The following is a 19880-nucleotide window of genomic DNA, read 5'->3' on the forward strand; positions in this document are numbered from 1 at the left end:
GCATACGAGCTGATTTCATTACTCCATCTCCCTGGAGGGACGAACTCTCTCTCGGACGCGTTCCATTTATTGGATGCAACTCCTGTTATTATTCTTAACCATCGGTCAACACCTCTTGTGGCGATGTGTTCTGCCCATACCCACTTACTCACTTCACCAACCTGTACTGAACAGCGTGGTGACACGGTCAGACAACCCTCACATGACCGACGCACTTAAAGCCATGGGTTTATAGTTCATTTAACAATTGAGTTAATTATTGCAGTGGCAGACCCTGGGGGTTTGCTATTGGTCCCCCAGGATTCTGAATTCCCAGTACTTTCCAATGCATATTCACCACCTGAACCGTGTCTATTTTAAGCCAAACTAGGCACACATTTTTGTCGAGCAGCCCATTAACCTATTACTGTTGAAATGCGAGCACAAAACATATTTTTTCCATGATTCAACTTCCAACGCTGACATTGAGTTTATATTTGCGCCACACGTTATAAATTATTATAATAAAATTAAATAAAAGCCGACGATGATGGTGACAATGACTATATAATGTTGCTTCTGATGATGATTGCAATGTTGATGATGGACACTGGGGGTGTATCTTCAATTCGATTCAGAATCGAATCTATTATATTTTTTCAGCAAAAATCCTACTTGGTTTGGTGACACCGACTGACTCTTTCCGAACGTTCATGATAACGATGACTATGGCAGTGTTGCTCTATGCTCCCCAATGTGCACCGAAGCCTACTTTATTGAGGGCGACAATTGGCACGTAAAATCGATTGATTGACACAAACATAAATTATGATGAACGATAACGATGAAACTGATGATGATGATGATAATGATGATGTTGATGATAATAATGATGATGTTGATGATGATGCCAGTGATGTAGACAAAAATGATGCTAATACTGCTGGTAATGGCGAATATTTCAGTTTCAGTTTTATTTATTTTTGGTATAGCCCTGTGAGCCATTCGGCTCTTGAATCCGGTGCAACCACAACAAACAAAAAAACAAAACACGAACAAGAAAAACATCTTAAAGTGACTATGCGTGACTGTGCAAAAAGAAAATCCATGAAAAAATTTAGCTAAATATTCCTGTAAAAAGCACCGTACACCAACGCTGTGTGCAAAAAAATCCCAGTGAGATGCAAGTCAAACAACAACAACAACAACCACAAGAAAACTTAGATTGAGGCTATCAGTCTAACTCCGTACTACAACAAAACAAACATGTCCAAACCAAAACACGTTTTCGAAATCACCAAGAAATAAAGCCATAATTGCAACGTAACAATGATCACAGGGACTGTGACCGATTTTTTTACGATAAACTACATAAATAACATGTAACACCAAATCCTAGAGCCATAGCTGGCTGCATGAGTTACTCCACAACAACAGAAGCATAAGTCGAAGTATCAAATTTTTCAATACACCTTTAAGATCAGCACGCTAAATCAAAATACAGATAATACTTTGCAGCGTCACCCGGAGCGAAACATTTGATTTTATTTTACGCCAATGAATAGCAGTGGCAGCTAGGGGTGTACAACTCCTCTAGAGCAGTTTTGAGAGAATATCTCATTGGTAGCGATTCAAGTTGCAGTTTATTGGCAATAGCATTCCAGACCCTGGGGGCATCAATAGCAAAGGCTCTTCCTCTAGTTTTTGTACGGCAATAGGGAATGTGAAGCTGGTAAATGAGCGAAGACCTGAGCCAAATTTTTTCTTTGAAACAGAGAGGAGATCCAGCAGGTAGTCTGCGGATTTTTTTGTAAGTACATCGTGCATAAATAAGATCTGGTGCACAAGCCGTCGAACAGTATGAGATGTTAAGTTTAACCCAATGTAGAGATGACAGTGGTGAGTCCTATATGGGCAGTTCAATGTAAATCTTAAGGCCGAGTGATAGATGGAATCAAGCTTCTTCAGTACAGTACTTGGGGCTGATTTATACACGATGTCACAGTAGTCAAGTAGAGGCAGTATGGTAGCTTTTATCAATTCCAAACGGAACATTGGGGGGAAGCAGTGCTTGTGTCGATACAGAAAACCAATTTTTACTTTTGTCGTTTTACCAATATAATCAATGTGATCTTCAAAATTAAGTTTTGAATCCAGGATGACCCCACAATACTTATAGATCTTGACTTGCTCTATTTGATAATTATTTAAGGAATGTAATTGGGGGAAAATAACTTCCTGCTTTAGTCCTGGTGAGAAGCATAGCACCTTGGTTTTGGAGGTATTCAGGACTAGTTTAAGAGCAACTAGCTGATGTTGTAGTTTGTTGAAATCACCCTGTAGCTTAGCAATCACGTCATCCGGAGAGCGGCCAGCAGTAATCACTATCGTGTCATCTGCAAAAATATTTACCCTGGAATGATCCAGGTCAGTGCCCAAGTCATTGACATAAAGAGATAACAAAACGGGGCCGAGGATGGAAACCTGTGGAACCCCTTTTGTTATCTTAACACTGTTTGACCTCCAACCATGTGTGAATACAGTTTGGGTGCGAGAAAAGAGGTAATTTTGTAACCATTTTATTGCGTTTTCGGAAAACCGAGGCAACATAGTTTACTAAGCAGGGTGTTGTGGTCTACTGTATCAAAAGCTTTGGACAAGTCTAGAAAAGGACAGGCACAGTATTGCTTATTATCAAGGCTACTGTAAATGTGATTCAGAGAGTCTAATGCAGCAGATGTGGTGCTGTATTTTTTCGGAACCCAGATTGTTTTAGATGTAGTAGATTGTTGGTGGACAGGAAACTGCTAATTTGGTAGGTCAATCATTTTTCAAAAAATTTCATCAACGGGGACAAAATTGAGATAGGTCGGTAGTTATTTAGATCATCTTTTTGGCCCCCTTTGTGAAGTGGACGGACATAGAAATGTTTCCATTCTAGATGAACTGATGGTTCTTTGATGGACAGGTTGAAAATATGGACTATAGGTTTGTATATTAGGTGACCAACAGTTAGTAGAGCAAAGACGGGAAAATATCTGCTCTGGTAGAGGAGGACCCTTTGAGGTAAGACAGTTGTTTCAGAACATTACTTTCGTGGATTGGCTGGAAACTAAATTCGTTTAATGTTTGGACAGGGGTGTAGGAATTTGCATGAGCAGGGGTGACTCCCAATACATTATCAAAATGATTACCAGCTTCAGAAAAATGAAGGTTAAAATTGTCAACTATTTTTTTGGGATCTGAAAAATCTTCCCATTTCAGTTAAGCTCAACGGGCAAATTGTCTATTTTGGATGCCTTTTCGATACATTTGATTGTTTTCCAGAAAATACTGGCATTTCCATGTGATTCCAGGAGAGTGGAGGAAAAGTAGGCATTTTATGCACGCCGTATTTTTTTACTCATCTATTCCTTAAAATCCTGTATTCTAGCCAGTCATTGACCAAATTACTTTTCTGAGCACATGCCCAAGCCTTGTCCCTAGTTTTCATGAGCTTTGTAATCAAAGGATCAAACCATGGTGGGCGGTTGCCTTTAGTTTTAAATCTAACCAACGGAGCATGTTTGTTAATAATTTGGAGAAACGTGTACCTGAAGGTCTCCCAAGCCGTTGTCAGGTTGGGGATATCACAGACCTTGTCAACATCCAAGTGAAGCACATCATTAGTAAATGCCTGAGTGCTGAAGTGTCTCATAGAGTGCTTTGGGTCTGGTTGATGATCTCACCCCAATAATGAAGGAGTGATCACTAAGGTTATTACCCAGAACACCAGTCAGTGTGAAATTGTGAGGGGCATTTGTCAATAGGACGTCAAGCAGAGATGACTATCCCGGATTTTTTAGGTTGGGTTTTGTGGGGACATTTCTTAATTGAAACAGATTAAATTCATCTGCAAAATTTGTGGCCACGGCCGGCGGGTTTAGACAATTCCAATTTAGATCACCGACTAAAACTATTTCACCTTTAGGGAGGCCCCCAAAAAGCTCTCTCAGTGCAGATGCAGCTTCAACATCCTGCCCACTATGATCACGCCAACGTTGAAAACAATGGTGACTATGCAGATGATGATGATGGTTACGGTGGTTAACGCTGAGGTACAGACACCTGGGACATATCATGGGGAATGAGAACATCTCACTCAACTGGAAGAGGGAAGAAATGCATGTAAACATATGGTCTTGTGTGGAGCATTATTACCAAAATTGAAATAAACCTGGACTCTTAAAGTTCTGGGAAGACGTACAGATTTCTTTAGAACAACAGCTACCTCAACAAGAGGACAATCCTGGGGAAACCAGGAGCGGTGGCAACCGTAACGATGGCCCAGATATGAAGAAGATTGCCACCGCTGTGCTACAAAAATAACTGGGACATCTCAGAGGAAGAAGGGAAGAAGTAGATTCAACTTTTTACGTTTAAAGTTCCATTAAGACGGAGAGACTTCCCGCGACAGCTGCCTCAAATAGAGGACCATCCTGGGAGTGAGGGAGGGAGTAAAACAAAACAACAACCCAGAACAGGTGGTAACCTTAGCCGTGACAGTGGCAGGTGGGCGGCAGGCTTTCACCTTGGCAGTAGGCCTCGTCCTCGCGGATGGGCGCGAACCCCGGACGACAGACGCATGCCGCGCGCGTCAGCAGATTCTGGCACTGTGAGTGATCGCCGCAGATGTGGCCCTCCCCACAGAAGTCGTGTCCTTTGCACGCAAGAGGAGAGAGAGGGCCACATTGTCGCGGCGTCAATGAAATTTTACTTACGTCAAAAGTCTCGCATGCACGTTGAACTTCTTTCGCACCGCGTGTAGCCAACCGCGTGCTTAGCTGAGGTGCGGCGGGGAAAGGAGAACGAACTGAAAGACAAAAATAAGTTTTGAAGAAGTGAATTTGTTAACCTAGATTATTTAAAAGTTGCATAGCTTCATTGGATTCCTATTATCGGAATGAAAAGCATTCCAGACGGCCGCAGAGGCACATCGGAAAGCGTGCAATGCAGTGACCATCTGTATGAATAGTGTTCTGATGATTGCATCGATTCATTTATAAATATTTATTCTTAAGGTGTCAAATTGGTCGTGTGATGCATACCTGCTTGTGATGCATGAGGATTACGTGCACACAGTCACAACTGTGTTACAAACTGAATGCGAATTTCACTTGTTGAGTCCTCCACCCATGTTGAGGACTCGGTGTCTACCAGACTATTCAGACTCGGTCTACCAAACTATTCAGACTCGGTCTACCAGACAATTCAGACTTGGTCGACCAGACTATTGAGACTCGGTCAACCAAACTATTCAGACTCGGTCTACCAGACTATTCAGACTTGGTCGACCAGACTATTCAGTCTCGGTCTACTAGACTATTCAGACTCGGTCTACCAGACTATTCAGACTTGGTCTACCAGACTATTCAGACTCGGTCTACCAGACTATTCAGACTTGGTCTACCAGACTATTCAGACTCGGTCTACCAGCCAATTCAGATTCGGTCTACCAGACTACTCAGACTCGGTCTACCAGACTACTCAGATTTGGTCTACCAGACTATTCAGACTCGGTCTACCGGACTATTCAGACTCGGTCTACCAGACTATTCAGACTCGGTCTACCAGACTACTCAGACTCGGTTTACCAGACTACTCAGACTTGGTCTACCAGACTATTCAGACTTGGTCTACCAGACTATTCAGACTCGGTCTACCAGACCATTAAGACTCGGTCTACCTGGCTACTCAGACTCGGTCGACCAGGCTACTCAGACTCGGTCTACCAGACTATTCAGACTCGATGTACCAGACTATTCAGACTCGGTCTACCAGACTACTCAGACTCGGTCTACCAGACTACTCAGACTCGATCTACCAGACTACTGAGACGTGGTCTACCAGACTACTCAGACTTGGTCTACCAGACTACTCAGACTCGGTCTACCAGACTATTCAGACTCGGTCTACCAAACTATTCAGACTCGGTCGACCAGACTATTCAGTCTCGGTCTGCTAGACTATTCAGACTCGGTCTACCAGACTATTCAGACTTGGTCTACCAGACTATTCAGACTCGGTCTACCAGACTATTCAGACTTGGTCGACCAGACTATTCAGACGCGGTCTACTAGACTATTCAGACTCGGGTCTACCAGACTATTCAGACTTGGTCGACCAGACTATTCAGACGCGGTCTACTAGACTATTCAGACTCGGGTCTACCAGACTATTCAGACTTGGTCTACCAGACTATTCAGACTCGGTCTACCAGACTACTCAGACTCGGTCTACCAGACTACTCAGACTCGGTCTACCAGACTACTCAGACTTGGTCTACCAGACTATTCAGACTCGGTCTACCAGACTATTCAGACTCGGTCTACCAGACTATTCAGACTCGGTCAACCAGACTACTCAGACTCGGTTTACCAGACTACTCAGACTTGGTCTACCAGACTATTCAGACTTGGTCTACCAGACTATTCAGACTCGGTCTACCAGACCATTAAGACTCGGTCTACCAGGCTACTCAGACTTGGTCTACCAGGCTACTCAGACTCGGTCTACCAGACTATTCAGACTTGGTCTGCCAGACTACTCAGACTCGGTCTACCAGACTATTCAGACTCGGTCTACCAGACTACTCAGACTCGGTCTACCAGACTACTCAGACTTGGTCTACCAGACTACTCAGACTTGGTCTACTAGACTACTCAGACTCGGTCTACCAGACTACTCAGACTCGGTCTACCAGACTACTCAGACTCGGTCTACCAGACTACTCAGACTTGGTCTGCCAGACTACTCAGACTTGGTCTACCAGACTACTCAGACTCGGTCTACCAGACTATTCAGACTCGGTCTACCAGACTACTCAGACTCAGTCTACCAGACTACTCAGACTCGGTCTACCAGACTACTCAGACTCGGTCTACCAGACTATTCAGACTCGGTCTACCAGACTACTCAGACTTGGTCTACCAGACTACTCAGACTCGGTCTACCAGACTACTCAGACTCGGTCGACCAGACTATTCAGACTCGGTCTACCAGACTATTCAGACTCGGTCTACCAGACTACTCAGACTTGGTCTACCAGACTATTCAGACTCGGTCTACCAGACTACTCAGACTCGGTCTACCAGACTATTCAGACTCGGTCTACCAGACTATTCAGACTCGGTCTACCAGACTATTCAGACTCGGTCTACCAGACTATTCAGACTCGGTTTACCAGACTATTCAGACTCGGTCTACCAGACTACTCAGACTCGGTCTACCAGATTATTCAGACTTGGTCTACCAGACTACTCAGACTCGGTCTACCAGACTATTCAGACTCAGTCTACCAGACTATTCAGACTCGGTCTACCAGACTATTCAGACTTGGTCTACCAGACTACTCAGACTCGGTCTACCAGACTACTCAGACTCGGTCTACCAGACTATTAAGACTCGGTCTACCAGACTATTCAGACTCGGTCTACCAGACTACTCAGACTCGGTCTACCAGACTACTCAGACTCGGTCTACCAGAATTTTCAGACTCGGTCTACCAGACTACTCAGACTCGGTCTACCAGACTACTCAGACTCGGTCTACCAGACTATTCCCCCGCACCTACGATTAGCACGGTTGGCTACGCATGGTGCGAAAGACGTTCAGCATACATATATACAGACTGTTTCATCTCATCCGCCACACCGCGGTTAGTCACCACACAGCAGCTCACAACACTCCTCTTTCTGCTTCTTTCCTCGCACCGCTCGACTTTTGAATTGACTCCCATCGTATCTTTCGCCCAAGTTCTATTAACCTTGCTCAATTCATTTACCCTTTACAGGTGCTGTTTTTGTTTTTGCCGATCACTTGGTAGTTTTTGGCCAATGGGTCTACACTCATCAACTATGCTAAAATACATCATACAAATGAGTGAGTAATAACGAGGCAAAAACATGAATAGCTGCATGGATGTTATCATGAATGCTTAGCCGTGACGAATCAGCCAATCACGACGAGGAGAAGATGACTATTAAGCGTCTATTACTAAGCAGACAACAATGAAAATAACAACGTTGCTTTCCCATTGTTGTGGTCTTTTTTTTTAGAAACGTTTCAAAAGTCAGGAGCCGATAGTCCTTGAGATATAATGGATCGCTTGGTGCGTAACGCATTCTACATCCACAAGCACATGTGTGAGAACCTTAATTTGAGAACTGAATAATCACGCCATTAGCTAGATAATTAGGCTGATTAATCTTTATAGCAGAAACAAATACATTAAATGCATGCTTTGAACTGAGAGGTTTGGGTGTCATTGCCTGCCACATCTTTCCAATGGATATTTTACTTTTATTCCAACCAGGAACGCTAGGATTACCGCTGACACTGACCAATAACCGTGAGGATGAATGTACGTTTAACTTATTTCGCACCGTATGTAGCGAGTCGTGCTAATGGGAGGTGCGGAGGAAGGACAACAAAATGAACATGAATACTCTGAAACATTCGTGTGGCTCATTCGGTGCCAAATGGTTAATATTCGGTGCTATTAAGAAATCACTGGCGGCGGTGGTGCGGCGTGGCTGGCATGGGCCCTTTCAAGCCCTCCATGTAGCCTGGCACCTGGGCTCGTCTTGCCCATGGGCCTCCAGTGTAGTTGTACCCCCTACACACGCAAGGCTGTACATGTGAGTCTCCATACCCCGTACACACGGGAGGCTGCATATGTGAGTCTCCCTACTCTCTACACACTCGACAGATGTGTCGCTAACCGACTGACGGCTGTTTTTCACGAACGCACCTAGACACATGACTGCACCACCAATCGACCGTTTAGCGTTGTGGGCGGCGGGGAGGTGGAGTGGGGGGGGGCGGTACCCACTGTGTGCTCCTGTGTACGAGCCTTACACAGGAGGAGAGAGCTAGAGCAGAAAGCACGATGGGCAAAAACAGATCGTGTCGTTGCTCATTCTGTCAAGCATTTAATCTCCGTTAAAAGTTTGCTTAACACTTGACTGTGTCCTGCCCCCCCCCCCCTGTTGAGTTTTGTATACCAAACCTCTCCCCCGCCCCCCATTAAACAAGGTCATGTTACAGCATTGCCACCAATGACCAGTTTCTGCAGGGAATGGTAATGAAGCGCTGAAAGGCCATTACTCCCATTTAGCGAGTCACGCTGTGTGTCAAGCATCTGCTTCACAGTCCTCCTCCTCCTCCTCGTCGTTGTGTTCACTCCGCCCGCGGGTTGCTCACCGCGGCACACTTTGCAGCATCTGTCCGGAAGGTCTATTTGTTGTTCGGCGATGCAGGACAGAGTGGGACAAGGACCTTCGTCAGCCAAAACCATCAACCCGTCCTGCGCGCGAGACGGGAGAGAGAGGAGACGGCGCTTAATGAGACGTGCTCTCACCCGAAACGGAGCCGTTATTTATGAGCAGGCGAGAGATAGCACACAGAGGCCACAACTTTTCCAAGGGACGCCTGGATTTCTCAAAAGCAAATAGAAAGGTAAAAAAAATTGGGGGGGGGGGAGGATTAAAAAATAAGACTAAACACAAAATGTCACTAAAACATGCATACACAACTTACATTGCATATGATACCAATGTAAGACGATTTAAAGTGAAAAATGTGAACTTACCGTTAATATTAATGCGATTGGAGACAAAAATTACACAGAAGGCCAAGGTTGAGCAGGGCACGCAGGAAAAAGTTCCTCCCCTTCCTCAGTATGTAGATAAAAAAAGAAAGATCGACTGAAGGGATCTCAGAAGTAGTTCGTGTATGTCCTTCCGTGGACAGCTCTCTAACACACGGAGATGTAATTAGCGCTGAGTTTGGTACCACTGAGAACCTGGGTTCGAATTCAGGAACGCCACCTTTGAATTAAACAGGTTCTCAAGTGTAGTGCAGTTGAGGTCTCTGCCCGGCCACCGTTGACTTTCCTAATAAAACCATCGCACGAGAGATGGTTCTGTAACTTAATTTGACTCCAGCTGTGAGAACTAAAATAAAAAAAATCCGTTTTACTGTTATTCAGCAGCAGCAAAAACAACCCATTCCTCTCAATGGCAGAAGCAGGTGGGAAAGTGCCACCCTCTGCTGTGTGGACCAAAATTGTAATCTTGAAGGGGTCTCAGAGGTAGCCCTGCGATCTCATCCTCTAACAACATGAAGGGTCGTGCACCTCTGTGAGAGATACAAATGGGTACATGGCGTGACGGCGACTGCATAAGCGAGATGAAGTTGGGGAAATGATTATGACATTTGTGTATGTTTGTTTTGCTAATCCAGTGTCTATGTAGGCCTCGCCAAGTGTATGGGCTCAAGCAGACACGAGTTTCTCGAGGTCTGCTGATTGTCATCGTCTGGAGCTCAGTGTTTACTTCAACATTGACTGCAATAACTTAATCCAAACATGGCTATTTAAGTTATACACAATTCAAACGTACATTTCCTGCGTGCTGAGCAGAACACATAAAAAATATATAGTGGCACAACAGAAATAATATTATGACTTGTGCAACCCTTCTGAGATCTCTTTAAACGTGGCACGTTTGCAATATAATGCCATTACTTTGCATTAATTCAGGATAAAATCCACTCCATTTATTGAAATCCCAAGTTCTTCCTCTCCGTCGATATTCTTTATTTAAACAGTGTACGCAATAAATCACGTCAAAACGCGATTAAACTTTGCTACGAGCCGAACAAAGAAGCGGTGTTATTAATAATGGCTTTCTTTAAATGTGAAGAGAATGAGGCATGCCCCTCTAACCATAACCTTGCTAAATGTGAAGTCGTGGTAATGGGTGTTAAGCCAGTAGTAGCCTTTTCTGACATCGCTGCACGTGCCACATTTTCTATTAATATACCGATGAATTATTCCGTCTTCGGATACGGCCTTAAAATGGAAAATGTTAAATAAATCTGCTTTCACGAGCTGGAGTGCTGTTCAGCGTGAGAAAATTTATGAAATAGCAGCAAAAACGGGAGAAAGGAAGACTTTGTGAGGCATTGTGGTTTCATTAAAAAAAATCCCCTGTTACGTAATGTAAGTGAAACAAATGTGATGGCTACAACGGGACACGCTGACCTTTTCATATCCACAGCGGGATAGGCCATCGTAATTATATTTGTTCACACAGCCCTGTTTAAATAATACCACCGTCGGCAATGAGACGAGCCTTATCTGCAGTCAATACATCAATATCGCAAGCAGCGCTTTAACTATGAACACCGATAAAGAAAATAACACCCCCGCGAGACAGACTGGACCGAGTCACGGAGAACAACAATGAAGATGCAAAGCCGACGTAAAATACTTCAACTCGCCTGTTTACACGTTTAGAAGATAAATGTGGTGAAGAGAAAATAGGTACAGGCGCAGCCCTGCAACGTCTTGCTCACATCACTGCTGGCGGAAGGCCTATAGGGAGCTCTACAACGTATTTTGGCCTACTCTTCGGAATACCCACACATTACCCCACCACATTCAACCTGCCGATCGACTAACTGCGATGTCGCGATTGATATACTGCTGGGTGGAGGGGAGCGGGAAGATTAGAGAGACGTACTCGTCGTCTCAAATCGAACCGGCGACCTCTTGGGTTGTACGTCCAATGCGCTCACCATTGCACCGAAGCAACAGGTGCCATACGACCCCTCTGCCCAATGAAGCTGCTTGTACAAAAGCGACCACGAGGGAGCGGATTCATTTTACAGACCCAAGGTCGCGCTACAGAAACGCAACAGACCCAGAAAGCTCACGTAAAGTTGACGGCCGCGGGCCGTGCCAAAATTTTAATGGCCATGGTTTAAAAATAAAAAAGTGACATCTGCGTGCCGACAGGACACCTGCCTCAAAGCCCCCTCCTGCCGCATAAAAGGAGGAATGATAACAGCTCACAGGTCGCGTTGGCAGGGAGCAGTGGTTATCTTTGATGTGATAAATATCACACGGTGCTCATGGGCGGCGAGTGAAAAATATTATTTTGGGGGGGGGGGGGGGAGAGAGAGAGGGGGGTGGTTCACTTTTGTGTTAAATTACATCTCTTAAAGTAAATAAATAAACATATTTGGGGAATGCTTATTCTCTCGAATCAATATTGGCTCATCTATTGCATAATAAAATGTTTAGCTCATCTCTGCTGTACTTTCCAGTTATCAGACTGCACTTTGCAATTAGCTGATCGATGGAGAGTGAAAATTGCAGTTGAAGTTTGCTATCGCCTCCTCTGACTGAAAGCCACACAAGCGGCCACGCACGACGCGGTATGTTTTCTTGGAAACTTCTGCTCATGTCTCATGAATGGAGGAAGGGCAGAGGTCACGGAAATTGGTGACGTGGCTCAGCGGTGGCGCGTTTTTCCGCTGGCTGTGGTACTGGGGCCCCACGGCCGCCCTGGTTAATACCGCGGGTGTTCAACCAGAACACGCAGACACACCACGCGCCGTCTGCTTCACAGAGGGACATTAACGACACCGTGACGTTACACGGAGAGAGTGTAGGCCACGTGTCCTGGCATCATGGCACGAGTTTTGCAAAATTCCGCAAAAGCGTATCAACACAATTACTCAATTGGAGAAGCATGCGTGGTAGTCATCGTCTGCTCACTTGAAACTCAGCAGGACTCCCACTTACTCAGCGAGACTTTCCTTAGGTAAACAAAAAATAAACAACAAAAAACACAATATAAATTGGGATAATGTGGTAGGATAGTACGGCTCACGCTGCACTCGTGAAGTTGACACTGCGGCTCCCTCTCCTTCCTCACTGCCACCTTCGCGCCAGAGAGGATCACCCGGTTCCCGAAGACGCAGGTCGCTGTGAAAGAGAGGCCACGTCTATTTTAGAACAAACGTCAGCATCACAATTGAATCTGTGTTTCGACGAGAAGGAAGAATCCGATGAGCTATGAAGCTCTTTTTCACAGATGTCCAGTAGGGGGCGGGTGAGCAAGTTACAACGACAAATAAACCCCCAAAAATGATAGGAGTGCAGATTAGAATATAGAAATGAATAAAACAAAAAGTACAAACTGCAATAGTAGGAACATTCCTGCCAATTTTCAACATTTAATGCAAGCTAGGGCAAGGCAGCAAAACAACAACAAACGCAGCCCCAGACCACACCAAGACAATGCACAGTCGTCCCTCAATAAATTCGCACTTTCAAATGTAACTACCGGCAGACGGTTAAAGATCAAGGTTACAAATCACAGCATCCGGTGACAAACTGGAATTGTTCACTTTCACTCAAAATGCGGGCGCACTCGCCAAGAACAGACGTGCCATGTCAAAACTGCGTTGCTGTAGAATCATTTTTTTGTGTTTTTTACAACTTATACAAGCACCGTTCTTATGTAAGCAACAACATTTCTGCAATCCGCTGGCGGAGAGTGGCAAATGAACGCCTCTGATACAAGCACGCTGCTTCGGATGTAAGCACCACTGACTTTTGCTCCCAGGGTGTGTGCTCATATCCAGTTTCTCATAATCGTCGTCATCATCGCTATCCATGGGCAGATCGCGCCGAGGTGTCCACTGCACATTTCTTCATTTGAATCATTTGGCGGGACCCCGGGGGCCCGCAAAAATCAGGTCAATATTTATTATTTTTCAGTCCGCCCACTCGTGATCCCGACAGCGACGCGCCGCCCGCCCAGACTCGCGCCAACAAGCGCCAGCAGCAGCAGGCGGCGATCGACACTATGGGCACCACCCCACCGGCCAAACGCGAGCCCGAGCGTCCGCCGCAGTCGCGCGCGGTGACGACGCCCTCCGGTCAGCCGTCGATCCTCAGCTTCTTTGCCAAGGCGAGCCCGTCCCCCAGGAAGTGAATTTAACGTGTTTATGTAATTTTTCAAGTTTTTACGAAACTTAGTGCCCCGAGTAGCTCTCGACGAGGCCAATCGATTGACCGCTAGTTTTGTTGTCGGTAAGGCAGCAAGACTCGTGTCGCTACGTGGTTTTTCCCACCCCGGGGCAGTGATGGGACCCCGGGATCCCGCCAATTGCTTCATTTGCTGGGCGGACAGCAGGCGTGGGCATTTCAGAAACGTGCCCAATGGTTCAACTGTCGCTCCGGAGGGTGGTGGTCGAACTGGCGACCTCTGAATTGTAAGTCCACCGTGCTAACACAATTGCACCATAGCGGCATCTGATTCGAAGTAAAATCTTCAGGCAAATTTTCTTTTTCAAAGTGAGAGAATAAAAAAAAAGAACGACAAAAGGTGAAGCCATAATTGGGAAAGAAAATAAACAATGAGAAATGAAAAAGGTGAGAGAGAGAGAAAAAAAAAACTAAAATAAAACACCTACCCTGAACGTCCGAAGAACTTTGTGTCACTGTCTAATTTGTGCTATCTGCCTGGAACATACGCCAAGGCCCAATTATCTACCCGACAGTGACAACCCACCGTGAGGGGAGCACTGCGCATGGCGGCAGCCGAGCCCAGCGCCTCATAGAAAGTGGCACCCGCTCCTTGGGAATTTTCTCAAAATTACAAAACATAAATCACGCTCGTGGCTTTAGGTAGATTACAAGGAGCTCAACTTGCAATCCTGACAGGATTCATCAAACAAAAAAGGAAAATGTCATTGTGTGCTCACCGCAGCACCGCCTGAGTCTCTCCCGAGATGTCCCGGTTCCTGTTCAGTGGCTTGTGGCATGGAATTTAATTACGATGACAAAGGTGTGCGGCAACACTTCAATTAATACAGCACGCATTTTTCAGCCCGCATCGACTGAATGGTAATTTGATGGAGCCCGTGGTTAGCTGAGGTTACAATGCGCCAACAGCGGCCGAGAATCTGAGGCGCGACTATTTTGGCCGTAAGAATTTACATGCAAAACCGTCACTGCTTCAATTTCAAAATAGCTTTAAATCTGTATATGCACACTCACAGAAATGCTGCTAACGTTATTGCTCGGAATACATTCACTTTCTCGTAAGCGACACGTTCAGGTGTCGCCAAGTGCACTGAACTATCTGGTGCAAGCCAACAGGCAGGCCAATCACCAGATGTTGTGTATTGGTATTGTTTTATCATTCGACCAAAGCCACCGACCATGTCAAAGCACCCACATTGACTGGAGGTCCTCATTACTGCACGTTATCGATACTCGTGACACCGATTTTGACCCATCATTATCTTATTTCTGAGTCATGGCCCCAGTTTGAGTATTGTGCTATTAACTGTAGTGACCAGGATGCATATGCGCAATAATTCACGAATTAATTCGTTTGCTGCAATTGCGTCGGTAGACTGCTGGATCAAGGCATTGCCCCCGCCGTGTCAGTCACAGAGGAGTGTTTAACGGATGCTTCACCACACGCTGGTCAGTAGGAAGTTAGTAAAGAGTGGCTCCGAGGACCGGCTCGTTATTATTTACAGGGACAGACGTAATAGTTCAGGCGATTCACGCACACGGGGCTGGCAAATGAGCGCAAATTTTCCTTTTCAATTTAAAAATTCACACTTTCACGTTAAACGATTACACAAACCACGCGCTAAGTATTACAGTGTCATTATCTCACAGACGACTTGTGAACACTTTAATGAGAACGCACGCCACGCGCGATATCGCCGTACTAAACGTGGCGATGCTACAACCTTAAATGACCTGCGTATGCAATGTTATACCCCCCCCCCCCAAATCATGTTATTTACTACGTTGTGTTCTTTTGCGTGTAATCATTAGACTGGCAGGCTTTGGGGAAGGTAATTGTGAGTTGCATTGCTCTGCAGTCTATTAAGGTTTTAATTTGGCCTAGCTGCTGAAGGGTCGCACAGACTCTCTCTTTACAGCCAGGCAGTTGACCCTGTCGGATGCCCCCCCCCCCCCCCCCCACTCTTGATTTTTTGTTATTTTCTCACTCTTGCAAAAAAATTCGTGAAGGGGAAAATTACTTCCCTATAATATTTAATGGAAAGCCCTCCAGTGGATTTTTTTTTTTTACTGGGACCACATCGCAAAGTACATGATGTATTTAGACTTTGAATTCTGATAATGTGTGAAAAAAAAGGTACTGTGAATAATTGGAGATGTTTCGATGTGTTATATTGTACCTCAGATGAACAGGGGAGCTGTCGTTAGAGCACTGCGCTAAGAATCCAGTGACCCCAAAATTCGATTTCTGGCTACAGCGATATCAGTGGTGGTCAATGTCCGAACCGGTTCTGGTCCCGTAGCCAGGTCACTTCTGAAAAAGAGCTCTTAGCTCAGTGGGCCTTACCTGGTAAATATATATAAAAATAATAAAATAAAAATATGGTCAAACAACCCCCCCCCAGTAAATATATATAAAAGTATGGTCAAACAACCCCCCCCCTCCCCCCCAACAATCAGAGGCTGTGAGTTCAAATTCTGGTTGAAAATTGACTCAGAACAATCAATCTTCCAGGGTTGATAAAATGAGTGCCACTTTCTGGGGGGAAACCTTCATTCAGCAGTGGATTGACTAAAGGCTAACATTGGTGTTAGCAATATATTTTATTTATCAAGGAAAGCCTCGTTGAGTCATGCGACTCTGTTTCAAAGACAGATTAAAAAAAAAACCCATTTTATCCTTCTTATCAATTCCAGCATTAAATGATTTTGAAGCCGGAAGAAAATTGTAAGCCAAGCTTAATGCGGTTTTTTCTAACAAAATCAAGTTAAGCCAAATGTCAAAATCTCTTTTCTCTAATTGACAGGGAAAAAAAAAAGCTATTATCATCTTTATTTCATATTTTATTCACTGCATACGGTCACAGAAGCAGCAACTTTTAAAGAACTTCAGAAACTGTCAAACACATGTCTTCAAACGCAACGTATGAGAAGGTGTGTTTCCGATTGTCACAATACCCATGAACTGCATCTCTGGTCTAGGCCAATCCCTTTGCTCTGAGTCAATCCCTTAAGCACCTCCGATTAGCACGGTTGGCTACATACGGTGCGAAGGAAGTTCAGCATACATACTTACATTGCTCAAATAACAACCAGCATTCATGTTAATCCACCACCAACACCACACACATTTGAAGAATACGTCGTTCACTGAATAAGATATGGAACTCTGTCTCATGGCGAAGAGGAAATGCTACTCCACCCTGTAATATCTGGCCTGGTGGCTCAGCAGTAAAGCGAACGGCTCGCAATCAGAGGCTGTGAGTTCAAATTCTGGTTGAGGATTGACTCAGCCCATCACTGATAAATGAGCGCCACTTTGTGGGGGAAGTCAACTGTGGTTGTCCTATGGATGGACTCACCCCTGCCACGGGAGCGTGGAATACGAGAAACAACTCAATGACTTTTTTCTGACTAAACATGAAAATGCACCAAAGACAAAGATCCTCCCTCCCCCCCCGGTATAGCCTTAACCGACGTTTCGTTTTGAACACCACCAACACACCATGAAACACATGGAGCTACATCACAGATACAAAGAACTGCCACCCCACTTTTGTCGGCTAGCAAAGGAACTGACAGTTGTTTTTGTTTGTTAATAAATAAATAAACCATCCCATTGCAGTGACTAATTTGACGGCAAGCCCCGATTTTTCCAGCTCGTATGCACTCCAGCACAGTTTAATCAGTGCAGGGCACGTTGACATAATGGGGCTCGCAATGCCGGCTTGGAAGGGGAGCCTCGTAACGCAGCGTAAATGATGTGGAGTTTAATTTAATGAGAACTCGTACCACTCTGTGTCCTAGTTACAAGTTTCCTGGGTTAATTTAGTGGCATTAAAGAAATAAATAAATGACTCTGCACTTCTCCCTTGCTTCAGACTTTGAGATGTGTTCGCTAAATTAATGAATGAAGGCAGAACAAAAATAGAACTGCCATCGCCTCCTCTTGCTGCACGCTACGTACGAAGTCAGGTTCGTGAATCCTCTGACATGTCATATTTATTGAGTGAAAAGTGCGTTTGATTGCATTTGTAAGTAAATAAAGACATTTCCACAAATATGTCACAATAAAACATAATGAAAGCATAATCATAATAATAACTGACACAATATTTCCTCTCTGTCACTCATTAAAAAAGATGCCAAAAGTAATAAATAGTCTCTGTAAATGACATATATTGGAGAACTGTGTTATACACGAGAGATACATTCAGCAGTTAATGCAAAAGGTAAAGATGCCGCCCTGAAATTCCTCTTTCACACGCCTTCGCTGGCAGGGCTACCAATAGACCGAGTTCTGCAGAGTCCCCCATCTAGATTGGCCAGCTGTCTTGGAAGGGGTGCGAGTACCCACACGTTACCCCACCACACGTGACCTGCCGATCGACCAGCGGTGGCTGCACTGCTGGATGGACAGGGGCGAGGTAGGGAGGGAGGATTGAAGAAGGAAAACCTTCTCAACTTTTCAAACGGCCCCTTCGAGAGATCGAATCGGTGACCTATGAATTGCAAATCCAGCGTGCTAACCGTTAAACCATGGCGGCGTCCTTATATATAATGTAATAGACTCCAAATAAATATCGCATAGGCACTGCGTATGTGCATTAAATAATTCAGACCAATCCATAAAAGACAAAATCCACACACAACAAGCTGTGAGATGGACTGTGGGTGAGAAAATGGTAATTGCTAATCAGGGAATGCACACACCACACACACACGTAGCCTGCAAATACTTATTAACGATGCAGTAGTGGGAAGACAAAAGGGGTTAAATGTGCTCTCAGAATACACACGGAGATATCAGATGTAATTAATATCCTAGACGAACCAAAAACAGATAACAATAAATGCACTTTGTGGACAGAAGGATACCACATTGAATTCATCAGATGTGGCAGTGAAAAGGCACTGAATAGGGATCTTAACTATTTATTTGTAGAGCATAGAATATGAATGTCATGAATATCGTTCTCAAGGTCTTCGTGTTTTGTAATACCACTGTAACAAGCAATAGGACCTAGTGTGACTGGTGTGAATAAGGCTAAAAATACGTCGTTGCATTTAAGACAACACTATTTTATGCCCTTGGCACACACAGAGGTACAATGTTAGGAAGGATGTTTTTTTTTATTATCCGCTTCATAGGGCAGATTGAAAACTATAACCGGTAAATCACACGGTAGATCATGTTAAATAAAAGTGTAAAATCTACAGTAAATGGGAAAAAATATATATATATCCGAACTCGTAAAATGTTTCTGCTTTTGCGAGATGTTATCTCCCTTGGTTGGTACGTTGAAGGCCGTGGGTTTCATCCCGGACCATGGCGATGCATGTTGTATATTTGGAGTTTGCGTGCTCTTCACCCCGTCATTTGTGTGGCTCTTCTCCAAACCCTCCGGTTTCCACCCGACACATATAGAAACACGCATTTTAATTATTTCGCTACGACTATAAATTCCCAAATATGATGATAATATAAGGCACTTCGATGAGCTGTAACGTGTGGCCAAATCGCGTCTGAAAAATAGCTCATTGCTCAGTTAGCTTTCACCTGGGAAAATAAGTAGAACATCCTAAATAAAAGATAAACTGTAAACTTACCCATTATATTGTTGCCATCATTACCATCTGCACAGCTAAATACTTTATCCTATTTACCCCCCCAACCCCCCATTATTAATTGATTTAGTTTGTTCCGCAGAATGTTCTACACGGACATGGCATCGAGCCCCTCTGGCGCACGAAACTTGCACATTTCACGATATTTTTATGTATATATTTAAACATCTGCCAAGAGCGATTTCAAAAGAACAAAGGCACGGACATTTCTATGCTACAGAGAGCATGGAGCCGACTTATTTTCATGCCGCTGAAACAAAAAAAAAGCAACCTTTCAGATAGCGAAATATCAAGAGGGAAGCATTGGGATCTGGAAGCATATCCTTGTCAATTTTTTTCTCTCTTCCACATGGATCTCCCAGTTTACAAGATGCGGGAAACTAATCTT

The 19880-nt window shown here is 44.5% G+C and overlaps 1 protein-coding gene across 1 annotated transcript in view; it reads right to left on the reverse strand.

Moving 5' to 3' along the window:
- The window catches only part of NELL1 (neural EGFL like 1), a 123867-nt gene that overhangs the window by 42916 nt on the left and 61071 nt on the right, over positions 1-19880 (reverse strand). The window contains exons 10-12 of the mRNA XM_032960037.2: positions 12702-12796; positions 9223-9325; positions 4550-4678 (exon numbers count right to left, since the gene is read on the reverse strand). Coding sequence (XP_032815928.2) covers positions 4550-4678; positions 9223-9325; positions 12702-12796 — 327 coding nt within the window. The remainder of the gene's footprint in view (positions 1-4549; positions 4679-9222; positions 9326-12701; positions 12797-19880) is intronic.

Source organism: Petromyzon marinus, chromosome 24, assembly GCF_048934315.1.
Source record: "Petromyzon marinus isolate PM22_M1 ecotype Great Lakes invasive population chromosome 24, UKy_Petmar_22M1.pri1.0, whole genome shotgun sequence".
NCBI classification, from domain to species: Eukaryota; Metazoa; Chordata; class Hyperoartia; order Petromyzontiformes; family Petromyzontidae; genus Petromyzon; species Petromyzon marinus.